This window comes from Ammodytes marinus (assembly GCF_949987685.1).
Source record: "Ammodytes marinus genome assembly, chromosome: 12".
Taxonomy (NCBI): domain Eukaryota; kingdom Metazoa; phylum Chordata; class Actinopteri; order Uranoscopiformes; family Ammodytidae; genus Ammodytes; species Ammodytes marinus.
This window is the reverse complement of record NC_137216.1, coordinates 17,195,652-17,219,001: the sequence shown is the minus strand read 5'-3', so window position 1 is coordinate 17,219,001 and position 23,350 is coordinate 17,195,652. Positions and strand designations below refer to the sequence as shown.

Here is a 23,350-nt window from a genome sequence, read left to right as displayed (position 1 = left end):
CTTCTATCACAAAAATGTCTTTCATCCTGGCATAGCATTTTTTTTATCTTTATTCTCTGTTTCATAACTGAGAGGCAATACAGTCCCTGTATTCACATAGGCTGTTCAACTGCTCCATCCATTATCTGTACTATCAGAACACTGAAATATACTGGATAGTAAATCTCTGTTTGCTCTCTTTGCAATGGAAAAACACCGCCCCCTGCTGTTTGGGTCATAATATAATCCACCAGTTTCCCCCCCCCCCCCAAATCTAGCTTTCTTGGCCCAAAATATAAACAAACAGTGCAGAGAGGTCAGCAGATCATCTTTTATATAATTACACTAGCAATGTTAAATTAGTGTAGTGATGAGTTTTGATGTTAAATGCCATCACAAACATACCACATTCAATGTTTATGCCCAGTTAACTTTTCATACCCTTTCACAGAGTTGTAATTAGATAATAGGTGGTATAATTATCCTGTGCTGCATTAATCAACACAATTCTCTCCTCCCTTACTCAAATAGCTGTATTCCTATCTGGTGGAAATGTGATGGTCAGAGTGACTGCAGAGACGGCTCAGACGAGCCCTCCACCTGCCCGGCTCGCCACTGCAGACTCGGCCAGTTTCAGTGCAACGATGGAAACTGCACCAGTCCCCACTTCCTGTGCAACAGCAACCAGGACTGCCACGATGGCTCAGATGAAGACCCTGTGCTATGTGGTGTGTTCTGTTCTCTTAGCTGACTCATCTAATAGCTATTATATAATTTCTCCAAAACTGCAATTTTTACTTTAAGCTAACTTTAAGTGCTTTTACTTTATTTTTGTTAACATATCTCTGTTTGTTTGTCTTACTGCACGAAAGCAAAAACGTCAGCTCAAGTTAACCGGTTGACATGTCTTCCCTCCAGCCAACCACCAGTGTGAAAACCACCAGTGGCAGTGTGCAAATAAGCGGTGTATCCCTGAGTCATGGCAGTGCGACGGTGAGGACGACTGTGGTGATCAGTCTGACGAGGACTCTGCCCACTGCTCCGCCAGGACCTGCCGCCCTGGACAGTTCAAGTGCCGCAACGGACGCTGCATCATTCAGAGCTGGAAATGTGACGTGGATGACGATTGCGGAGACAACTCAGATGAACCGTTAGAGGAGTGCAGTAAGTTTTGTTTCTTTTTAATCTATTGTACAAGTAATCTCAATCTCAGTTCCTTAGTGAAGAAACTTTGATTTGTATCAAGGCACATGTCAAACCTTAAGGACTGACTCCATTTGGCATTAAATACCCATGTTTTTTGTTTTTTATTAAAAAATTTTTTTTGCGTCTCTCAACAGTGGGACCGGCATATCGATGTGACAACCACACCGAGTTTGTCTGCAAGACTAACTACCGCTGTGTGCCACTGTGGTCTGTTTGCAATGGCCACAACGACTGCAGAGACAACAGTGATGAGCAGGGATGTGGTGAGTCTGCAGCAACAGTCATCCTTTAGACAGAACTGAGGTCCTGTTCACATCCAAACCTCATGTTCAAATAGGTTGATGGAGTCACATTTATTCACTTATCAGATGATTCCATAGATTTCAGAAGGTTTAAAAAAAATGTACGCCATGGAAACTAAATGATGTGTTCAAGTAGTGAGTGAAGGGGCAATTAGGCAACACCTCAGCCTCCCGTGGAACATTACACAGTGAGGTAGTAGGAGGTGCTGATGGAGAGGGTCTCACCACTCACCCTCCCCCACCATTTGCCTCTCCCTGAGAGCAACACAGATTTATGAGCTGTCCGGTGGTATGGGGCTACACATACTATATGCGTAGGTGTGTCTGTGTGTGTGTGTGTGTGTGTGTGTGTGTGTGTGTGTGTGTGTGTCTGTGTGTGTGTGTGTGTGTTGTTGCTCTGTCCTTGCGTGGGGGCAGGGTTCACACGAGCGTCTTTGTACTTTAGCTACGATCCAAACACACTCGCAGCGGGCCCTCCCGTCTCTTATCGGAGGCCCTCACTCCATTAGTGCCATGCCCGCGCAGGACGGGAGATCTGCGCTAATCTTCACTGTAAGAATGCGGCAGATGGGCCAGGTGGAGGGCTAGGAGGGCCGGACTAGCTAGCACGGCGCTATCTTTGACCCCTCAGCACCGTGTGGTTAGAGACGGCTCAGACCAGCTCTCCTTCACTCCTCTCGCGTCTGTGCTTCTCATCTCCTGCGGCCTTATCCTCGACAGAAACATAGTGGATAGAGGTCACCCTTCTTTCCTAGGCGTCCTGCTCTCCTCCCTCCATCACTATTGCAGTTTAATTAAAAAACAAGATGCCTTTCATTTCAAAAACGTAACAGTCATAGCATGCTGTTGTTGCATGTTATTAACCGAACTAAATACTGGAGAGTCATCATTTTTTTCTCATCTCGGACTGCTGCATGTAGAAAAAAAGTTGGGACAGTGGGAGTTTTCCGTTTTCATTGTGACATCATGTCATCATTTATTTTACAGAAAAATGTTGATAACAAACTGATGAAGGATGAGCTGAAATCTGTAAAACTAATTTTCAGCCATTTTAAGGCTGCAGTTTGTGGACTGCGCTTTTAATTATTTTGTTTGTCACCTACCCATACACTCAAACATCTGTGTCAGCAGCTTTCTACCACACAGGGTGCAAACTAACCATCGGTAGAAATTTGGGGTTAAGTGTCTTGTCCAGGGACAATTTGACATGTGGTAGGAGGAAAGGATCGAACCGTAAACCCTGTGATCAGTGGAAAAACGCTCTACCTGCTTAGGCACAGTCGCCCTTTATACTGATATTTTGTTGACTGTCAAGTTTAATCAACACTTCTATAAAAACATTTTAATATTAACTTAAAATTACAATTTTCATTGACGGAGGATTTATTGTATTAATTTTAGCTAGAAAACTGGCCAAAGAACTGTACATCGATCCAGCCTAATTCCACTGTTTTCAGTACATTATTTTGTTCATGTGTATAAAGCACATTGCGTTTTCCCGTTGGGTGTGAAATGCCATATAAATACAGCTTGACTGTTGTACATTGCATATATATACACACAAATCTCCCCCTCATCCTCCAATTTCAAAGTGAATACAGAAGCCAAGTGTTCGATTGAAAACTTGGCCTCTGCGTTCACTTTGTAGTACTCACCTGCGGTAAGTCCAGAGAAAAAGAAAAAAAAAGTTTACAGAAAAGGATGCTGTATAGGCAGATTCCAGTGTGTGTACCTGTGTTATTTATGTAAATACTTATTTTCCAGATGAAATTACCTGTGACCCTAACGGAGACTTCCGCTGTGACAACCACCGCTGCATCCCGCTGAGATGGCGCTGTGACGGGGACGACGACTGCGGGGACAACTCTGACGAACGCAGCTGCAGTGAGTGCTGTTCAAATGACATCATCAATCATTCGGTTGTGTTTGGGGTTGAGGTTGAGTACTGACTATGGAGGGGCAACAGTGATCATCCGTTTTTACATTGTTTTGATATCATCTAAGTGTCTCTTAAGAAGGTTAACTATGGGATTTTTACCTCGGCTCCTGTGAATTGTCCGAATGAAAAAGCAGTGGTCATTGCAAAGCATAGCCCTCCGCTATCATTTTATCAGACAGCAGGGAGGTTTTGTAAAGAGGCTCGACACTTCTTCCGACAGCTGAGTGCCGAGAGGGGTAACCTTATCAGTTGCTAGAGAAACAGGCTGTCCTCAGCGTGTCAGACACAGGGAGGGAAGGAGTCCGTCACCCTTTTGCCCTGGAGAATTTAGACCCATCTGAGAACATGCCCGGTAATAGCGATAATGTAGCTTCTCAAAGGAGAAAGGGAGACACGGGGGTTAAATCACGGCGGTACCGCTCCCCTTGTTGCTGCGCTGCCCGATGCAAGGAGAGTTTGTCTCCAGTGAACTCATGAGCTCACTGCAGAGTAACGGCTGCACTTGTTTTAGTCCGGGTGTTAGGTGTAGTATAACAAGCTGAAATATAACAGACAGCATTTAAAAACCTTAAGTTAAGTTCAAGACACACAAGAGCTTTTGATGTCCCGCTGATTAATGTTTGACGAAAAATCTGCATATTTTTTTGAATGTGTTCCCCCTAAGCTCCACGCACGTGCACAGAGAGCGAGTTTCGTTGTGACAATCTGCGCTGCATTCCTGACCGTTGGGTATGTGACCATGACAACGACTGTGAGGACAACTCAGATGAAAGGGACTGTGGTAAGTGGAGGTCTCTTTGTTGGGCGGACTGTTTGTGAGTAACGGAGGGCTGCACTAAACAAAGAAGCAATAAAACTTTACGTTTTGAAGCGTAGCATTGACAGACAGGACCACCAGTAGTCATCTATTCAAAAATCTGCTGCACTCTGCTTCTTCTTCACAATGCTGGAAGTGTGAAGGATAGATCGTTGTTTTTAAGTTTCACTGGCCATCACATACTTTTTTTTACATGTTATTCTAGATGAGATGCATGAAATAGAAAGAGTATATTCCCTGTAGGAATAAAAAAGAATGTGTTTTTTCTAACTTGTTAAATGTGGCTTTACTATGGTCATTATAAAGCCAAAGCTAGTCCTCCCCTTTTCCATGAGTGGAGTACACCTTAACAAGCTAAATTCTGTTCGCTGTGTTGCAGAGTTGCGGACTTGTCATCCTGGTTACTTCCAGTGCAGCAGCGGACACTGTATCGCTGAACGCTTCAAGTGTGATGGCAACCCTGACTGTCTGGACTTTACAGATGAGACGGCTTGTCGTAAGTGTATCGCAGTGAATGGTTTTCCATGAACGCCCTTTGATGATAATTATTGTTGCAAACCAAACATAAAGAAAATATACATTATTTCACTCATGTACTGTTTTAAAAAATGTTCTACATGCATAATCAGTTTATTTTGGCCTCATTTGGATTGACAGTTGTGAGTTTGGTTACAACCTTGAGTTTTACTGACGGTTCTGATTTTCCAGCTACCCGCTATCCCAACGGCACATACTGCCCCCCCTTCCTGTTTGAGTGCAAGAACCACGTGTGTGTCCAGCCTCATTGGAAATGTGATGGAGACAATGACTGTGGAGATGATTCAGACGAGGAGCTTCATCTATGCTGTAAGAAGTCACATGAACACTGTTTAAAACTTGAATATTGGCTAACTGCTTGCAAGTTAATGTATTTCTTTTTCTGTTCATCCACAGTGGAGATCCAGTGTGAGGCGCCATTCCGTTTTCGCTGTGACAACAACCGCTGCATCTACAGCCACGAGCTGTGTAACTCTGTGGACGATTGCGGTGATGGCTCTGATGAGAGACAGGATAACTGTAAGAACAACATTCACCTATTAAAACCTTTTTTTTAACATAACTATAATTATCTACTGCATTTCTTGAACTGATATGTTGCTCTCCCTCTAGGCCAAACCCCCACTCACGGACCTTGTACAGACGATGAGTACAAATGCAGTAACGGACAGTGCATCCCTCTACAATACGCCTGTGATGATTACGATGACTGCGGAGACCAGTCGGATGAGCTCGGCTGCCGTGAGTACATTAGCAAAGTGAACATTTGTAATGATGTGAATTCAATATATGAACTTGATTGCACCTGACTGGGTGCAAGAACAAATACAAATAGACCTACAAAATGTCCTACTGTAAGTATAATACAGTAACCATGATCGTCTAGCTTGACATTCAGTGTGCGCTTGTATTTTCCCCCTGACAGACCATGGCAGTGGGCACACATGCAGTGACAACATCTGCGAACACAACTGTACCAACTTGACGACAGGCGGCTTACTCTGTTCGTGCAGGCCCGGCTACAAGCCCAGAACGACAGAAAAGCACACATGTGAAGGTAAACGACTCTGCAATTAGAAGGGGGTGTACACAATGTTATTGAAAACTGAGTTTTTTTGTTTGTTTTTTTACAATCAATTCATGCTTTGTTTTGGAAACAGACGTGAACGAGTGTGAGTTGTACTCCACATGTCCTCAGGAGTGCAAGAACACAAAGGGCAGCTACGAGTGTTTTTGTGCTGAAGGCTTTCGGTCTTTAGGAGAGCCGCATGGGACAGAGTGCGCTGCCCAGGGTAAGAGCTCGCTATTTACAAACAGAGAAGACAATTCTTAGGTCAAACTCTAAAATGAAAATGTCTAATAGCGTTTCAACCCCCTTTACTTCTGTACAGGGAACCCTCCAGTGCTGCTCTTGCCAGACAACGTTCGTATCCGTCGCTTCAACCTGTCCTCCGAGCAGTATTCAGATTATGTGGACAATGCTGAGCACATCCAAGCGCTGGACTATGTGTGGGATCCAGAGGGACAAGGACTCAGTAAGACTTCAAAACCTTTTTAACGTTGTTGTTGTTGTTGTTGTTGTTGTTGTTGCAATGTAAAAGAAACAAGATGTAGGAAATTATTATTATTATAGTTTACTACATGCTGGCTTTATTCAAAGGTATTCAACTCTATCGAAATGTTGTCTGTATGTGTTTTTTTTGTATATTTACAAAAGATGTCTAAGTTAGGGTAACCTTTCTCCTGATGTGACTTAGGTATTGTGTACTGGACAGTTCTGGGTCGGGGTTCTCAGTTTGGTTCCATCAAACGCGCCTATATGACCACGTTTAACGATCACGGCAACAACCCAGCAAAAGAGGTGGATCTGAACCTGAGATACATCGCTAATCCTGACGGCATCGCTTTGGACTGGGTTGGCGGGTAATTCGCCAAGATTCTTTCTGAACCATTGCACCAAGTTCCACCAGACTTTGCTTCAGTCGCTCAGTTTGTACGTCTCGCTCTTTACAGGCACATGTACTGGACGGATTCAGGAACCAATCGGATCGAAGTGGCCAAACTGGATGGGCGGTACAGGAAGTGGTTGATCCACACAGACCTAGACCAGCCCGCTGCTATTGTTGTCAATCCATCACTCGGGTATGACGCTTCAGAGCTTAAGTTTAAGAAATATGTTGTTTAAATCCGTAAAGGCACAGTGTGTAAAGGGTTTTGGTGTCTTTCAGAACAGACTGGCTAGAAACGTAATATAATATTCACGAGTATGTTTTAATTAGTGTATAATCGCTTTAAAATCAAAGTTGTTGTACATTTTAACACCTCAGATTAGAATGATTGTTTATATCTACATAGGAGCACCCTCCACTTAGGCCGCTTTGTTTCACCGCCTGTTTCTACAGAAGCACAGAACGGACAAACTGAACAGCCTTAAGCTTTTTTATAAAGGCCTATAGTGGGTCCCGGAAATGCACCGTTGAGAGACAAAGATTAAGTTCAATAGAATCAATAACTAAATACATCTTCACCTCATCATTTGATATTGTAGAAAGGCTTGAGTCAGTGGTGGTTGATATCATATTTAGAAACTAGCTTTTTGTCTTTGAAGGCCATGGTAACCGCTGTAATTTCTCCAAACAGGATGGGGAGAGATGGAGTGTTGCGATCTCGATTTTTCACCACTAGATGATACACAAATACAGCTTAATAACACACTGCACCTTCAATTCCTATGTACAGTATGAACAGGCCTTGTATCCAGAGCGAATAAAATATTTGTTTTATGATTATTTCTGTGTTGGCAGAATGATGTACTGGACAGACTGGGGCAGGAAACCCAGAATAGAATCAGCGTGGATGGACGGTCAGCACCGAGAGGTTCTGGTGAAGGAGGAAGACCTGGGCTGGCCCACTGGACTGGCTCTGGACTATCTGAATGGAAACCGGATCTACTGGTGCGACTCCAAAGAAAACATCATTGAGTCCATGAAGCCCGATGGCACAGACAGGAAGATAGTCATATCAGGAGGTCAGAACACCGAGATGCATTTCTACTGATGGAGGTGATTCAAGATTGACTATAATGTGCATTTAAAGCATTGTGTTTCCCTCTGTTTCAGACATTGGACATCCGTATAGTCTGGATGTGTTTGAGGGGCACGTGTACTGGACAACGAAAGACAAAGGCGAGGTGTGGAGGACTAACAAATTCGGGAATGGACATAAGGTCAAAGTTCTGACCATCAACCCCTGGCTGACTCAAGTCCGCATTTACCAGGAGCACCGGCACAACCAGTCAGGTCAGAAACGCAGAGGGGATTCGTGTATTGGCTGTTTAGAATGAGAGAGAAAACATGATAGTGTCAGTCATTTTTAAGATGTGTTAAAATTCTCATGATGTCATGCCACCCAATTATTTACTAATTTATTTTATTTTATTTTTTTCTTAGGCAACTTGTATTAAATTTAGTAGTGCAAACCAAAAAGTACAGCTCTGTGTAAAATCTAACAATCTTTTTTTTTATGTTGTTGCTCTTTCCTCTTCAGTACCCAACCCTTGTAAGAATGTGTGCAGTCACCTCTGTCTGCTGCGACCTGGTGGATACACCTGCACCTGCCCTCAAGGCTCCTCTCCGGTGCAGTTTGACTCCAACGAGTGTGACGCAGGTAAACTGCCAAGCACTCTTGTGTTGGCTGTTGCATCTCATTTTGCATTCATAAATCCACCCTTTCACGTGTGCCTGGCTGCCCCTCTGTGACATTGTTATTGTTGTTGTTGTTGTTGTTGTTGTTGTTGTTGTTGCTGTTGTTGTTGATTCTGTGTGTGCCTGGCTTTTGCTCCTTGCAGCCATTGAGGCACCTGTTGCAATGCCTCTTGCATGTAGATGCATGAATGGTGGAACCTGCTACACTGATGAAGGCGATCTGCCCAAATGCAAGTGAGTTTAGTAGTAGGTGCCATTTACAGCTGCCACTGATTGATTCTCCATCAGTCATATCCATAATACCTGATACTTTTGGTAGTCCACCTTTTAAAAGAAATACACTTCAAGATGTTGTTTTCCCATGCATGAAAATTCCTCATCATTATAATTGTTTTCTTCAGATGTCCATACGGTTACTTGGGCAGCTATTGTGAGATGGGGAAGTCGAGGGGCGCTCCAGCAGGAACAGGTACTGTTCAGACTAGAGTTTAACAACTCTTGCTGCTTAATACTATCTATCTATACCTTGTCTCACTCTTTAACTTAAAGATTCAAATAAACAAATTCTTCCCACCGAAGCTTGGTGGTCCTTTACACATGCACTGGTTGACATGTGGGAGCTGCCGGTTTTACTGGAGATAATCAGGGCCAAACGATGAAGTCACACTTCTTGCTTATCTCCTTAAAAGCTCCAACAAAACAGCTTAGAAAACTGTGCGGCTCAGCAATTGCTGAAGATGTTGACTTGGCATAATCTCACATTTCATTAATGAATAGCTGTGTAATACTTTAATTTATCACTGTTTAACTTCTCTAATGGTTCAACAAACTAATGGGTCATCCAAATCACATGAACAGTTTAGGACTAGTCAGCGAACATGTTATAACACTTTGAACGAACAGCACCTTATTACAAATGTCCAACATGCATATAATACATACAGTATGCTGTGCTTTTTCCTTTAGCTGTAGCTGTTCTCCTTGCAGTCATTATCATCCTGATCACTGGAGCTCTGGCTGTTGGGGTTTTCCTCAACTACAAACGAACAGGATCCTTCATCCCATCAATGCCCAAACTACCCAGGTATCTTGACTTTTGTTTTTTAACTATGTCACCTCCATACACTGCATGTGCTAATGAATGAAAACTGTTCTAAAGATGCCACTCGTAGAAATTTGATCAAGGGTTTTTTTGTTGTTGTTTTTTTTGTCAAGCCTCAGCAGCCTGGTGAAGTCCGGTGACACGGGGAATGGGGTGACGTTTCGCTCGGGTGATAATGTTGACCTCGGACCATCACATATCGGAGTGTCATTCATTGACACCACCATGCGCATGGTGAGTCCTGCAAGGATGTTTGTTACTAGTTAATATTTGTCCAAGTCACTGAAAGTGTAATATCAGCAGCTCTCTATGTGGCTTTTATTGGCAGCTTTCATGTTAGCATTCCCTCTAGAACCGCTGTATCAGCAGTAGTTGAGAAGCAACAGAATTATATCTCTTAATTGAATGTAAAAAAACAATATAATATGAATATAATTTCCTTATAGGATGATCATTTTGCCATGGAAGCTGCGAGTCAGCCAATCACATTTGAGAATCCGTTATACGCGTCTGCTCCTGGAGTGTCCGGTGATGCTGCTGTCATTCATGCCACACAGGTAGAGTAATGAATTATTATTTGAATTAACCCATCCCACCATTTAAATGTTCCATTCCACATTGACGCCACTTAAAAACACATGCAATTAGTTTGGAGGAAATGTGACATGACAACCTTATTTCTCAACAGGTGACTGTGAATTTGAGTGGTGAACAGCTGGAGAACAACTTTGTGAACCCGGCGTATCGCGGTGATCAGAACGTTGTGAACACATCTTCTGTCAGCACAAAACCTGTGCAGGTAAGTCTCTTCTTTTTAATTAAATACATTTTCATTTAACCTTTATTTATAGTCGAGAGATCATCTAGGGGTAACCCATGAGTGGAAGCGTGATGCTAACTCACTGTATGTTTTCTTGGCAGGAGTCAAAGTGGAGCTTATTCAAGAGGAAATTAAAGCCAAGCACCACATTTGAAAACCCTTCATATTCAGAGGTAAGTTTGGACTGAATAGTTGTAATAGAAATCCCTTTTTTCAAACAAAGAAATTCAGGTTTTGATTTTGGATGGTTTACCCGGTGGATTGTTTTATAGATGAAGGACGAAAAGCCTGCAGGAAGTGGCGGAGACTCTTCCGGCCATGACCCCTCACCGTTTGTGCCCCCCACCAAACCTCAGAGGAGGGATCGTCCGGGCGCCTTCTCGCCAACAGAGGACACTTTCAAAGACACAGCCAACCTGGTGAAAGAGGACAGCGACGTATAACCCGCCTCTAGCAGACGGGATTCGAGAAAAAAAAAGAAACACACTTTGCACAGAATTTATTTTTTTAATGCAGCCTGTGTACAAAAAAGTCAAGTTGTTGTAGGGAAGAGAAAACACATTTCTATAGAATGAAGAAAAAAAAGGTCTCCTGCGACTATGCCTTCTGACATTTCTTATGCCAATTCTTGTGTTAATGTTTTTTCTTTCTTCTGATGTACAATATGTATATCTTTGCACTGAAGCTGCTGATAGAAATGTTAATAAATAAGTTGTATATTTGTAAATTTGAACAGTAAGATTTTGTTGGAAAATATCTTTTGAAATAGATCCTATGAATAGAAACAACATAAACACAATAACACATGTGTAATAAGTGAGCTGCATTCTGTATGTACAGTACTTATATGAGTGGAGGTTAATGGAGAAATGTGTTGCAAAATGATTATTTTTTATTTTATTGCCACTGAACAAAACTGAAGATGCATTCACTTCATCTTTCACGTTTATATACCTCATTTCAGGGCTGGATTCTAAACGCAAGACAAAAGAAATTGGATTTTAACTTGTGCAAATCATTTTTTTAAAGGTATAAACAGATGCATGAGTGAAAACATGTTGTTGTGTTCAAAGCATACTTATTGTACCTAATCAGACTAATTTCCACCTTATGTTCCCACCAAACGTTATGACTTTGAATCACCATGATCATTTGTGTCGTAATGATGATGGAACTATGGCCAAAATTGTTTGGAAAGATACTTGAAACGTGCTCATGTTTGTGGCACGGAAATGAATTTATGCAGTTGACCATGACCGGAAGAACAACGGCAAATCGATTTTTAAACTTTACAGATATGATTTATTTTGTATCATAATGAGGACAAATAAAAAAACTGTACCTGTGATCATCCACAAAATTCCCTTTATGGTTAAAATCGCTGCTGCTGAGACATGAATGAATAAATTTCTTATTTTGTAAAACAGTCTTGACACTTTTATTTTTAACCTTATTGTCACAACATAAAAAAAAACATCTCTGTTTCTCTTTTGTACAAACGTCACATCAGACTATCAGTTTATTTTTCCTTTGGGCGAGGGCAGAAGCACGTTAATAACAAAGTCCGACACAAACGCTGGGAAGTAGGACAGAGGAATCCAAAAAAGCTTGGCATCCCAGCCCGCGGCGTAACGCGTGCGCGGATGAAAGGCTGTTAGCGCATGCTCCATGCACCTGGTCACCTTGGAGATATCTGGACTGCAAAGAATGCCCATGGAGAAATCCTGAGATTTCACATCTGGGGAGAAAAAACAAACAGAGAGAGAAGCCACTTAGAATATATTGTTGTCCTATGATGAATATGAGAATATCTGCACTCCCACTCACATTCATCAAAGTATGTTGGTCCGTAGGAGTCTCTGACGTCTTGAGGTAGGCGCGTCCACAGCCTCCTAAGGTCGCCTTCAATCAGATCCAGCCGGGTGACAGCTGTCTTGAAGAAACCGGGCTCGATGATGCTCACTTTGATGCCAAAGGGTCGCATGTCCTTCCTGGAAAGATGAAGCAGACCATATTTTAAAATTTTAAAAACATTTTTCCCCCATTCCTTTAAAAGTAGAGACTCTAGTTTTCTTTTGCAACTGAATGCAGGGGTGGAAATAAAATAAACATATGTTACTCAAGTACTGTTCCAAAGTACAATTTTGAGGTAGCTTGCTTGTTACTTGACTTTATACTTCTATTTCATTACATTTCAGACTACATCTATCTGAAGGGTATAGTTAAGTTATCATTTTAAAGCTACATAATATTAAAACAAGCAATGAAGTTGAAAACTTATGGACTTCACACCTTAACTGTATATAAAAGATGTTAATAGAAGATCCACCTCAATCTGCTCAGTAACAGTAAAATGCATCTGTACCAACAATCTCATAAATCCATAAATAGTAATGATACAGTTCTTCTACTTTTGATATTTTGCGATATATATTTTTGTTCTACAGTATATGACTTGCTGACCCAGACAGGAAGGGCGCACAATTTAAAAACAATTGCACCAGAGTTAGCTAGTAGCTCATTTGCATCTGTAGTTGAATTTGAGGACGACGTGTGACAGATCTGTGGTCTCTCCCCACTACCTGAGGCTGTCGGAGAAGGCCTCCACTCCAAACTTAGACAGGCAGTAGCCACCACCAGTGAGGGACAGTCTACCCAGGATACTGGCCACGTTCACCACCCTGCCCTGAGCCTTTTTCAGCAGTGGCAGAAACAGGAGGGTCACCCCGATAACTCCATTGAGATTCACATCCAAAACCTTGGTGAAATCCTCCAACTGCATCCACTCTGTTGGGCCGATGGGTACGGACCTACCAGCGTTATTCACAAGACCCCATAGACCTGCAGGGAAAGGATGGCAGGGTCATTACCAGCATATACATACATTGGACAACATCTCTGTCAATAGAAGATAATGTTTTTAATTCAAGTCAAGTCATTAAACCTATCAATGATCAGAAATGATCTGGGCAGTTACCAACTAGGCTGATTCTAAATGTGCCACCATCTATAAAATACAGAGAAGTACTTCACAGTCCTCATTTGACCAGCTACAAACAGGCAAATGTCTGTGTGTTTGAGAAGGCAATTTGTAAGAACCATGGTTATTCATTAATGTATTTATTTATTGTTTATCTCATTAATAATTCATTTTTAACATTAGGCCTACAACCAATGATACTTTTACTTTGAATGGATTCATTGTTTCATCTATAAAAAAGAGAAACATGTCAATTATGATTTCCCACAACAACACAAGGTGACCAATTACTTGTTTTATAGAACCTATCCTAAACTCTTCAAGATCAACCAAATATACCATTATGTCTGCTGAAGACCTTGGGTTACAGAAGCTGGAACCAGGAAACCTTTGACAATAATTGTCAGATGGCTAGATACGTAGATGAATCGAATATCAAAGAATTAACTATCTGTCTAACCAACTGTTTCATCTCTACACATACAGTTCATGTGCATATGTGTTTCTTTCTATGACACATTTTCATGTTAATCTGAAACAATTGATTTATTCTGATTAATTTTTTTTTTTGTTGCTGTACTGACACCAGCGCAAAGATTAACTTAAAAAAGCTGACTCTTTAAAGGTTATTATGATAAGCAGAATGAGAGTCTGATATTGCTGCAGCCAAATAACCAATGAAGCATTTCTATGAAATATGGCTGATTTTCCCCCCATGATGGTAGGCCAGCCTACCTATCTAATAAATATTGAAATGCCAAAATATCACGAAATACTATGGAGATTAGTATTTAGTGCGTACTGTAGTGTCAGTGTGGTTTTAAAGTAATTACCACTTCTCAACCCAGCCCACACAGACATGGCTAGCATGTTCACTAAATCCAGTAAAGTTGACCCCATGGTCAGAATTTATTTCAACTTCTTCAGTTCAGATCTATGTTTAAAGAAGCGTTACTGTTCTCCTGGCTGTTGGATTGCAGCCTATGAGGTAGCCTAAGTATTTTTCAGTAGGAGGATGATGAGTTGATGATGGGACGGTCCAGGTTCGCCTCTTTATCTCCTCCAGTGCCTCACTCTGACTGGCACCCTATCTTGGTGGTGTTGCCCCCTTAAGCTCACCTCGCTCTCCGACCTCTTCGCTCACAAACTTCACGGCCCTCCCTATGCTCGCGCTGTCTGTCACGTCCAGCAGAAGGGTCTTGAGTCTGGTGGAGGCCGCCGCTGCCAGATCCGCAGCACCTTTCTCCGTGAGACACGCAGCGATCACGTGGAAACCTTTCAGGTCCAGCTGACGGGCCAGAAGGTTCCCAAAGCCGCTGTCACAGCCCGTGATCAACACGTGCTTAGTGTTGAAGCCGGAGACCTTGTAGGAATCTCTGATGTGCCATCGGACGGCGGCGAAAGCGACCACAAGCAAAGCGAAGGTGAAGGCTGGGTGTGACAGAATCACCTGAAACACACACACACGCGCGCGCACACACACACACACACACGCGCGCACACACACACACACACACACACACACACACACACACACACACACACACACACACACACACACACACCCACACACACACACACACACACACACACACACACACACACACACACAGCACACGTCTTTAACCTCTGACCTAGAAACTGATAGGCTATACAATTTCTCTCTGCATCTTTTTTCTTCTTCTCAATATTCTGCACAAGTGATTTTCAACAACAAAAAATGGGAAAACAGATGATAATTTATGAAAATAGTGCAAACATTATGTTACCTCTGATACATATGTAGTTAGATTGTCAGTCAATACCTGAGTGGAAAAACAGGGGAATCATTTCTTCAGTTCAAGACACACAAACATTAAATACATAATGCAACCGACTACAGTAACTCAAATATTAGGCCTACCTACTGCACCAACTGTATCAGCTTGAGTTACTCTTTGGATAATATTACATTAAACATGTTCATTAAAAAAAAACATTGTTAAATAATTAACTTGCGGTTTTCAACCTTTTTGACCTGTGACCTGAAACAATCATCAGTAGGTGAGGCTCCTTGTTACATCAGGGTCAAGGTCAAGGTTCAACTTTATTGTCCCTGTGGGAAAATTTGTCTTGGGCACAGTGCATCATTGCTTTCTTAACATACACAGAGTACAACAGAACAAAAACACAACCACAGACACAAGCACAACCAGACAACATTTAAACATCGAGAACATGGGGCTTGATAGACTTAAATTGCACGGATGTCTTTGAGTTGTTAGCACCAGTTTCACCCAAAATACTAGGGGTGTAATAGATACACATATTCGTATTCGTACTGAACCGCACCGTACCGCAATACGTAATTATGGCGTAAATAGCGTCAAGATAACGTAAATATGCCAAATTAACAAACTTGTTAATTGCAATGCGACACATGCACTTACAATTATCAAATATTTCACATAGAAATTATAGATAAACTTCTCATGTCCTCTCCTAGGTCATCAATTGCTTCATGACCCCTCAGATTGATCTTGTGACCCTTTGGTGGAACTCGACCCTCAGGTTGGGACACAACTGCTCAAAACTGGTTGTACTGTAAGAAAAGCTGTTTAAACGAGCCCCAACTCCACCAGCTCCAACAGTAAAATGCTGCTTAAATACTGATACAGCTGTATTAATGAAGCACTGTAGTACATCAGTTACAAAGGCCTGTCAGGATGTCCATCTTGCAAATTCCTCAATATCTGCTACCAAAATTTCCTCTTGCTCTGGGGCCCCCTAGTGGGTTAATTTGGTCATGGCAGTATACATACTAGACATGAGGCTTCCAATATTCTTCTCATAGCAAGGGTTTGTATAATGATGTTGTAGGCCCAAATGTATTCCTGTAATATATTCATTTTAAAGCTATGTTATCCATTCAATTGGCTTAAATGGGATGAAAAGGGACTATTCCAAATACTGGGTCTGTTCACCCAAATAACAAGAGTAAACACTATTTACATTTACTCCGCTACTATACTTCAGCACAATTTGGAGGTACCTGAGAGTGTGCCAATTTTATGGCCTCATCAAATTCCCTAGGAAACATTGTACTTTGGATAACATGTATCCATCAGCTGTAGTAACCAGTTTTCAGATTATAACTTTATTATACAAAACACAAGTTCAGTTTTGAAAATATGTTATATTAATCTGTTATATTAAACTATGCAACCGTTGCTATAACAACTCTTACATATAAATGCATTGAACAACACAGAGGTTAGATTTCCCTACATTATGACTACATTCTATTTTGATACTTTAAGTAATTTCTCTGATATATCTGCAGTTAAAACAATGATTACCAGAGTATCACTTTGTTAATTTCGCAACTTTTACTTAATAAAGGTTGAAAACTTCCTCCACCACTGTACTATACCCAAACATAATAAACTCAACGTTGTTTGTCATGCACACATCATCTCTAGACAAAAACAAAACCTATTTGCATGTCTACACAGTACACTACAAAAGGAAAAAAGGATACATTTGTTCAGTTTTGGTGAACTAATCCTTTAATGCAACATTTTCCCATCAACCATTAGATGGCATCAGATTTCATTTTGCTGGTTTGTGCAAAAACAACATAAAAAACTAAAACAAAAACGTAATAGTTTTATCAGTCCAATCTTCTTGTCTAAAATGTAATAACTAAATATATTTAGGCTAACATTCACTAAATGCTATGTAGGTGCTCTGAATGTGCCTCAAGTTCAATTTAAGATAGGTAAAATGTATAATAATGCAAACGTACCATGGCTACAGTTCTGTCTTCCTCATCGGATTATGTGAGTTTACTGAAACACTCGTCTCCGTCAACACTGGAAGCGAGACTAAATGTTTCACCACCACGGGGGAGGGGGGGGGGGATTGTGTAATAGACTACACCAGATTACATGACCCCTGCTTTTGGTAACCGTTGTCACCCTTTACCTGAGATCCACTCTGACAACACAACATCTAAGCTCAAAGGTTACTGCATGTGACAACAACTAGTTACAATCTTAACTACACATAATCAGAAACAGAGGAGCCTAAGTCCACCAAGAACAATAGCTTTACAAGTGTGACAAGATGTGGAGCTGTGTTTAAGATACATATAGTTGGACTTAAAATGTAGTCAGAGATTCTGGAAAATGTTTGTTTACAAAATCACTTTGTCAAAAATCAATGAATGTCTCCCCATTATCCGCTACCTGTCCGTACTGTGTGTGTGTGCTGAAAAGAAATCCAGTGTTAATACGCAGCCTAGGCCCTTTTATTGGGCGTGTTGCTAGATACGGTGCATCCCCTTTGTTTACAAACCCGTTTACAAAGCCTAGGCTGTGTTTTTCAGGCCACACACAGTACGGACAATAAGCGGATCGCGAGGAGATATTCACTGATTTTGACAAAATGTGATTTTGTCAACAAACATCATCCAGGATCGCTGAAGCAAATACCATTGTCTGTTTTCAAAGGCTTTATCTGAGATGAATGCCCTTTCAATAGGGGAGACTAGGACATAATAAAGCGGCCAACATGTTATTCAATTTAGAAAATGTTTATATGACACTGTATAAAACTTTATATGTAACAATTTACTGCAGAGACATTTTTTTTTTACAGAAACACAAGCCATCATCAAAGTAGCACCAAAAAAATGTTCTTCAGTAACCGATTGGACATAGATTTAATAACTACAGCACGGACATTTCGGGTCTGGGCGCGTCTTTGAGGAGTATTGTGTCGGCGATGCAGGTGGGCATGTAGGACAGGGGCAGCCAGCAGAGCTTGGCGTCCCAGCCGGGAGAGTAGCGTGTGCGGGGGTGGACGGCAGAGATGGCGTGCTCCATGCAGCCCACCACCTTCATAAGGTCCCCGTCTGTCAGCCGCTTGAAACGGTCGTCCAACTTCTTATGACCTGAAAGAGGCAAAAACATTTCTAAGCGCGTGGTTTGCGTACAGGGCGTCACTTTATGCCGGTCCTACTATTTCCTAATGAGTTCCTAATAATTTCCTGGGAAAGAGTAATGTCATATGGCACCAATTATAGACATAGATGGATTGATTGATTCACTACCAAATAATAATTCAGAGGCTCAGTGGATCAGCTCAACTGGCAAAAATGTGAAAATAATAATAAAAAAAGGTAAGCATAAAATTACCACAAAATAAACATTTTACTTCTAAAATTAATACCAAATTGCATTGTTCTTCCCAAAAAACATTTACATTATTTAATTCTGAGAAATTGAGGGACAACATCGCTGATATTGTCAAGATGAACGACTCATATAAAAGAGTACATAAATATCAAGAAATAAAAAAGAAATATTGAGAAATAAAAATATAATTGAAAATCTATAAGGAACTAAAATAAAAGAGTAGACAGTTGCATAAAAATTCAATGACTTCTTCACTTGAGAAGAGAATGTGAATATTTTTTTCTGTGCCACCAGTGGGCATCAGACACTTAAAGATGAAAGGACAGAATTCAGCACATAAGGGTTATATTTTTTATCTGCTCAAAAAAACCCTCTCTGCTTATAATCTGGATATGGCAAACAGCCAAAACAAATGCCCATAATGATTAAATGTTTTGATCTGGGGTGTATGTGGACTGGAAGTTGCCTGATGAAAAAGTTGATGATTGAAACATGCAACATTCTGTGTGTGTATTATTTCCATTAAAACATCACATCTCTAGGTATCCTGCCTGGAAACAGACAGCACAATATCCAAGTTAATAACACTTATATTTCACGTATTTTGTATTCTTTGTTTTTGTTTCTGTAATTTTGAAGCAACCTGGCAAAATAATTTCCATCGGAGGTGCTACAGCCATCAAAACAAAGCAGAAGAAAGTTTATTATATATATAATAATAATTAAAAAAAAGGAGCAGTAACTCACATATCCCCAAGAAACCAGATCCATATTCCTCCTTCAAATCTTGAGGTAACCTGTGCCAGAGCTGCGTCACGTTATTTTTAATCAGCGCTGTATCAGTCACATTTGTTTTGAAGAAGCCTGGCTCAATGCACACCACCTTGACTCCAAACTGTGCCATGTTTAGACTGAAACACAAAGCAGGGGGGATTGCTGTTAAGTCAAGAAGACACTCGGGGATATTACCGTTCACATACAAGCATCTCGTCTAGGGATGGGGCCGATCAGATCCAATATTGGCATCAGGTCCGATGAGGCTCCAATCTACGTATCGGATATCGTTTTTTTTTAAATTTATTATTATATATCTAAAATATGTTAACTATCAAAGAAATTAACATTTCAGGAACATATCTATGTGATGTAACACACATTAATATTAGAACTTAGCAATTCAAAAGTTGAGTTCTGAGGTTCTCTGCATTCAAACAGTTCAAAGCATAAATTAGAATTGCTGTGTTGCTTCCTAACCTTACACATAACATCGCCACCAACAAAGAAATGTATAATAATCATGATATCGGACAGTATCGGTATCGGCCGATATCCAAAAGCCAGATGTCGGAATCGTATCGCACTAGAAAAATAATGTATCGGTGCATCTCTAATCTCATCTCACCGCAGGTTATCGTTGAAGCCCTCCACACCGTACTTTGACACGCAGTAGGGTCCACCGAACGGGCTGATTCTCCCAAACACACTGGCCACATTCACCACTCTGCCTCTGGCCTTCTTGATGAAGGGCAGGACGCTCAGAGTGACGTCGATCACGCCACAGAGGTTGACGGCCAGCATTCCTTTGTAATCTTCTATGGTCAGCCAGTCAGTGGGAGCTGACGGCACCGACACTCCTGCATTGTTCACCACCGCCCATAGGCCTGGGGAGAAAAAGATAGAATCACAAGGAGCTAAGAATGATCACAATATCACAGGGTTCCTACAGCTTAAGGCATCTTAGATAGAAGGCGTTTAAGACTTTTTTTTAAAAAGCCACTCAGAAGAAGAAGATGAAACTTGAAAAAGACCAATTTTATGATAACCAAAAATGTAAGAGAAAAATAGACATGAATTACTTTGGGTTTGGGAACAATTTTGCGTGTGTGGTCAAGTAAAATTTGACGTTCTACTTCAAATGGAGAGATACATTTTTTTTGTTTTTACTTGGCAAGTTATTATTTTATTTCAGGTCATTCAAAATAGAAAACTAAAATTCCAGTAATATTAAAAATGTGTCACTTAAATCACCAAGCCATTTAGAAACAAAAATACATTTTAGCAATTATTTAGAGATTTTTGCATCGTCAGAAAAAGAAAAGAATTTATAAAAGTCATTCTCCCTATTTCTAAGCAATTTCAAGACTTTTGAAAGATTGATTTAAGACTTATTTTTAGATTATATAATTCAATGCCTTTTTAAGGATATGCGGGAACCCTGCATCAAATGCTCACCTCACCATCACCTAGAAGTGAAATCCCTACAGCTATCTCTTAGTTGTGTGAGATTACCTTTAACACCCACTAACCCAATGTAATGTGAAAGTGCCAAGCCACTCACCCTTCTCTCCCACCAGAGTCTTGATTAAAGCTGCTGCTTTGCTAACGCTTTCCGAGTTGGAAACGTCCAGGTGTGTGGTGGTGAGTCTGTCGGAGGCTTGCTTACTCAGCTCCTCCTCTCCCCTCTCTGTGTAACACGCGGCGATCACCCGGTAGCCCAGCTTGTCCAGGTGTTTGGCCAGGAGGTTCCCAAAGCCGCTGTCACAGCCCGTCACGTAGACATACTTTTCGTCCCTGTTGGCCACCTTCTTGCTCTCCTTGTACCAGCGATAGGCGAACCATGAACCACAGACGGCCACAAGTCCAGACATATACAGGTACATTTTTTCTGCGTGAAAAGAAGAAGAAGAAGAAGAAGAAACCACCTCATTATACTGTTTGCGTGACCTTTGACAGCCTTTGGTGATGATGAATGGTTAAGTGAAAACCAGTCTGTCAGAGCTGCTGACAAAACAATGTCACCGCACACCACAAGGTTTAGTTGCTGTTCTTCTTGAGCTTTCGTTTTGCAACACGTCTTCATCAGATGGAAAATTACATTGATTTTTTAAATAGATTTTTATAAATGTATAATTACGACTTTTAAAGCAACTTGGATGACAAATTGGAAATGTGAACTACAACATGAACCTCAAGGGGATCTTAGCCACTTAACGTGGTCAATAACAAACTTTCAATCTCCTAATACTTTTATACACCTCCACCTACCTATATATTTTCTTCAAACTGATGACAATAATACAAACCACATCCATGGTATAACAATTGCTGTTTGTGTACATTTGTATAGTAGGCCTACCTATGAAAGCTGCTGGAACTACAGGTATAGGCTATAGCAGGGGTCACCAACCTTTTTGAACCTGCGAGCTACTTCATGGGTACTGAGTCATACGAAGGGCACCCAGATTGATACACTCTTCTGAAATAACAAATTTGCTCAGTTTGCCTTTAGTTATATATTATTATTAATGATTAATGATATTCATCTATGTGAATACACTGATCATGTTAATGATTTCTCACAATAATTATCAACAATGACTTAAAAAAGGTGGGAAACAGATTATTATGCTATTTTTAGAACAGGCCTGCGGGCGCCTCATATGGTCCTTGCGGGCTACCTGGTGCCCGCGGGCACTGTGTTGGTGACCCCTGGGCTATAGTTTCTCATCAAATCAAACGGTAGGCCTAATTAATGCGAAATTATTTTCATAATTAATTTTGTTTAAGCCATGCCAAAAGAAAATTCTGATTCAAGCCTCTTCAAAGTCATTCTTCAATCATCTTTTGAGCATTTCATGCCCCATGTGATAGCGGACTGTTGGATGGACAAAACAAAAATCTAAAAAGGTATTACCTTACGCTCGGGGAAACTGTGACGGCCACATTTCACGTTTTATAGGCTAGAGAAAAAAAGAGAAACATGTCTTATTCATCTCATCCACCAAATCCGGCGACTACATGATTTATTGCTTACATGTTTATTGTTTGTAAGGTAAATGATTGAATGTGTGGAGAATGTGCCCGAGGTTGTGCCCGAGGTTTCTGTGTAACAAGTTCAGCCAGTCTTCAAAGAATTGCATGCATGCACCTCGGTTTAAGGGGAACCTTCCGTATAAATCATAGATAGTAAGGTATAAATCAATAGCCTATAGGTCTAGCCAATGTTTTTTTTTTTTTTTTTTTTTTTTTTTTTTTTAGGAAAAATAACGTTTCAAAACGTAATCATATTCCTTCTGGGGTTCTTAAATTATAAACCAGACAAACATGCTCACGCGCCAAACTTTAACCAGACCAGTGACCGACATAATCTCAAACACATTACTACCACACGAGACATGATTCAGACAATAATACTGATACAAACCCTGCACACGATATTCAAATGATACAGAAGCGAATCAAGTCGCGTCAATGTGTTCATTATTAGCTTGACATTCAGACTAAATGGCCCTTTCGTCAACATTTACAAGCAGGATCATTTACTAACATCCATTTTGCAGGAGGAGGACTAGAACGAGCTTGGGAAAATCTGTCTAAAGAAAAAAAAGATGAGATAAGACGAGATAAGATAAACTTACATGTATAGTTCCTGCGCGAAGCAGAGCGCGACCGTCCAGGTGACACACCTTTACAAGGAGAAAGTTTGACTGTTTCCCTTTTCTAACTTCATTTGAAAGCTAGGCCTACTGACACTTCCGGGAACTGAGCTGATCTCCTCCGGACTCTTTCCCACAGGAAGGATGTGTGAGGAAAGAGTGCCCCCTGCCTGACACTACACCATAATGACAGACATGAATGAATGGATGGATGATTGGATAGATAGATAGATAGATAGATAGATAGATAGATAGATAGATAGATAGATAGATAGATAGATAGATAGATAGATAGATAGATAGATAGATAGATAGATAGATAGATAGATAGATAGATAGATAGATAGA

General features: G+C 40.9%; 3 protein-coding genes across 4 annotated transcripts in view; 1 reads left to right on the top strand and 2 right to left on the bottom strand.

The window, feature by feature from the left end:
- Positions 1 to 10,849, top strand: part of lrp2a (low density lipoprotein receptor-related protein 2a) — a gene marked incomplete at both ends in the record, with an annotated part of 49,336 nt that extends 38,487 nt beyond the window's left edge. Inside the window, 25 exon segments of the mRNA XM_080038332.1 lie at positions 511 to 707; positions 898 to 1,143; positions 1,320 to 1,448; positions 3,252 to 3,371; positions 4,091 to 4,207; positions 4,623 to 4,739; positions 4,952 to 5,089; positions 5,177 to 5,299; positions 5,393 to 5,521; positions 5,706 to 5,837; positions 5,941 to 6,072; positions 6,172 to 6,315; positions 6,538 to 6,703; positions 6,794 to 6,922; positions 7,585 to 7,808; positions 7,900 to 8,079; positions 8,327 to 8,446; positions 8,628 to 8,718; positions 8,886 to 8,953; positions 9,451 to 9,568; positions 9,700 to 9,820; positions 10,033 to 10,143; positions 10,275 to 10,385; positions 10,508 to 10,579; positions 10,679 to 10,849. Coding sequence (XP_079894458.1) covers positions 511 to 707; positions 898 to 1,143; positions 1,320 to 1,448; positions 3,252 to 3,371; positions 4,091 to 4,207; positions 4,623 to 4,739; positions 4,952 to 5,089; positions 5,177 to 5,299; positions 5,393 to 5,521; positions 5,706 to 5,837; positions 5,941 to 6,072; positions 6,172 to 6,315; positions 6,538 to 6,703; positions 6,794 to 6,922; positions 7,585 to 7,808; positions 7,900 to 8,079; positions 8,327 to 8,446; positions 8,628 to 8,718; positions 8,886 to 8,953; positions 9,451 to 9,568; positions 9,700 to 9,820; positions 10,033 to 10,143; positions 10,275 to 10,385; positions 10,508 to 10,579; positions 10,679 to 10,849 — 3,406 coding nt within the window.
- A 1,071-nt stretch (positions 10,850 to 11,920) lies between these two features.
- On the bottom strand, positions 11,921 to 17,379 carry rdh1 (retinol dehydrogenase 1; the record flags this gene model as incomplete). The annotated part of the gene is made up of 5 exons (XM_080038449.1): positions 11,921 to 12,144; positions 12,234 to 12,397; positions 12,989 to 13,247; positions 14,506 to 14,836; positions 17,353 to 17,379. 5 exons carry the CDS (start codon positions 17,377 to 17,379, stop codon positions 11,921 to 11,923), a joined length of 1,005 nt encoding a protein of 334 aa, XP_079894575.1.
- On the bottom strand, positions 16,954 to 23,114 carry dhrs9 (dehydrogenase/reductase (SDR family) member 9). Of its 2 annotated transcripts, XM_080038353.1 has the most exons (6): positions 22,985 to 23,096; positions 22,261 to 22,306; positions 20,905 to 21,231; positions 19,969 to 20,227; positions 19,314 to 19,477; positions 16,954 to 18,322 (listed from the first exon to the last, which is right to left on the bottom strand). In XM_080038353.1, the coding sequence occupies exons 3-6, from the start codon at positions 21,224 to 21,226 to the stop codon at positions 18,099 to 18,101; spliced, it is 969 nt and encodes a 322-aa protein (XP_079894479.1). In that variant the 5' UTR covers positions 21,227 to 21,231; positions 22,261 to 22,306; positions 22,985 to 23,096; the 3' UTR covers positions 16,954 to 18,098. The 2 variants fall into 2 exon arrangements, with proteins under 2 accessions (XP_079894479.1, XP_079894480.1); XM_080038354.1 differs by lacking the exon at positions 22,261 to 22,306 and having other exon boundaries at positions 22,985 to 23,114.
- Between the last annotated feature and the right edge of the window lie 236 nt (positions 23,115 to 23,350).

Excerpts from the sequence above, each read along its gene's own strand:
- dhrs9 (XM_080038354.1), bottom strand. The coding sequence starts at position 21,226 with ATGTACCTGTATATGTCTGGACTTGTGGCCGTCTGTGGTTCATGGTTC. Across the intron at positions 19,478-19,968 it reads GGCTTCAACGATAACCTGCG|TCTAAACATGGCACAGTTTG; the intron begins GTGAGATGAGAT and ends TTTGTGTTTCAG. Across the intron at positions 18,323-19,313 it reads ATCTGGTTTCTTGGGGATAT|GTCATAAGAAGTTGGACGAC; the intron begins GTGAGTTACTGC and ends TGCCTCTTTCAG.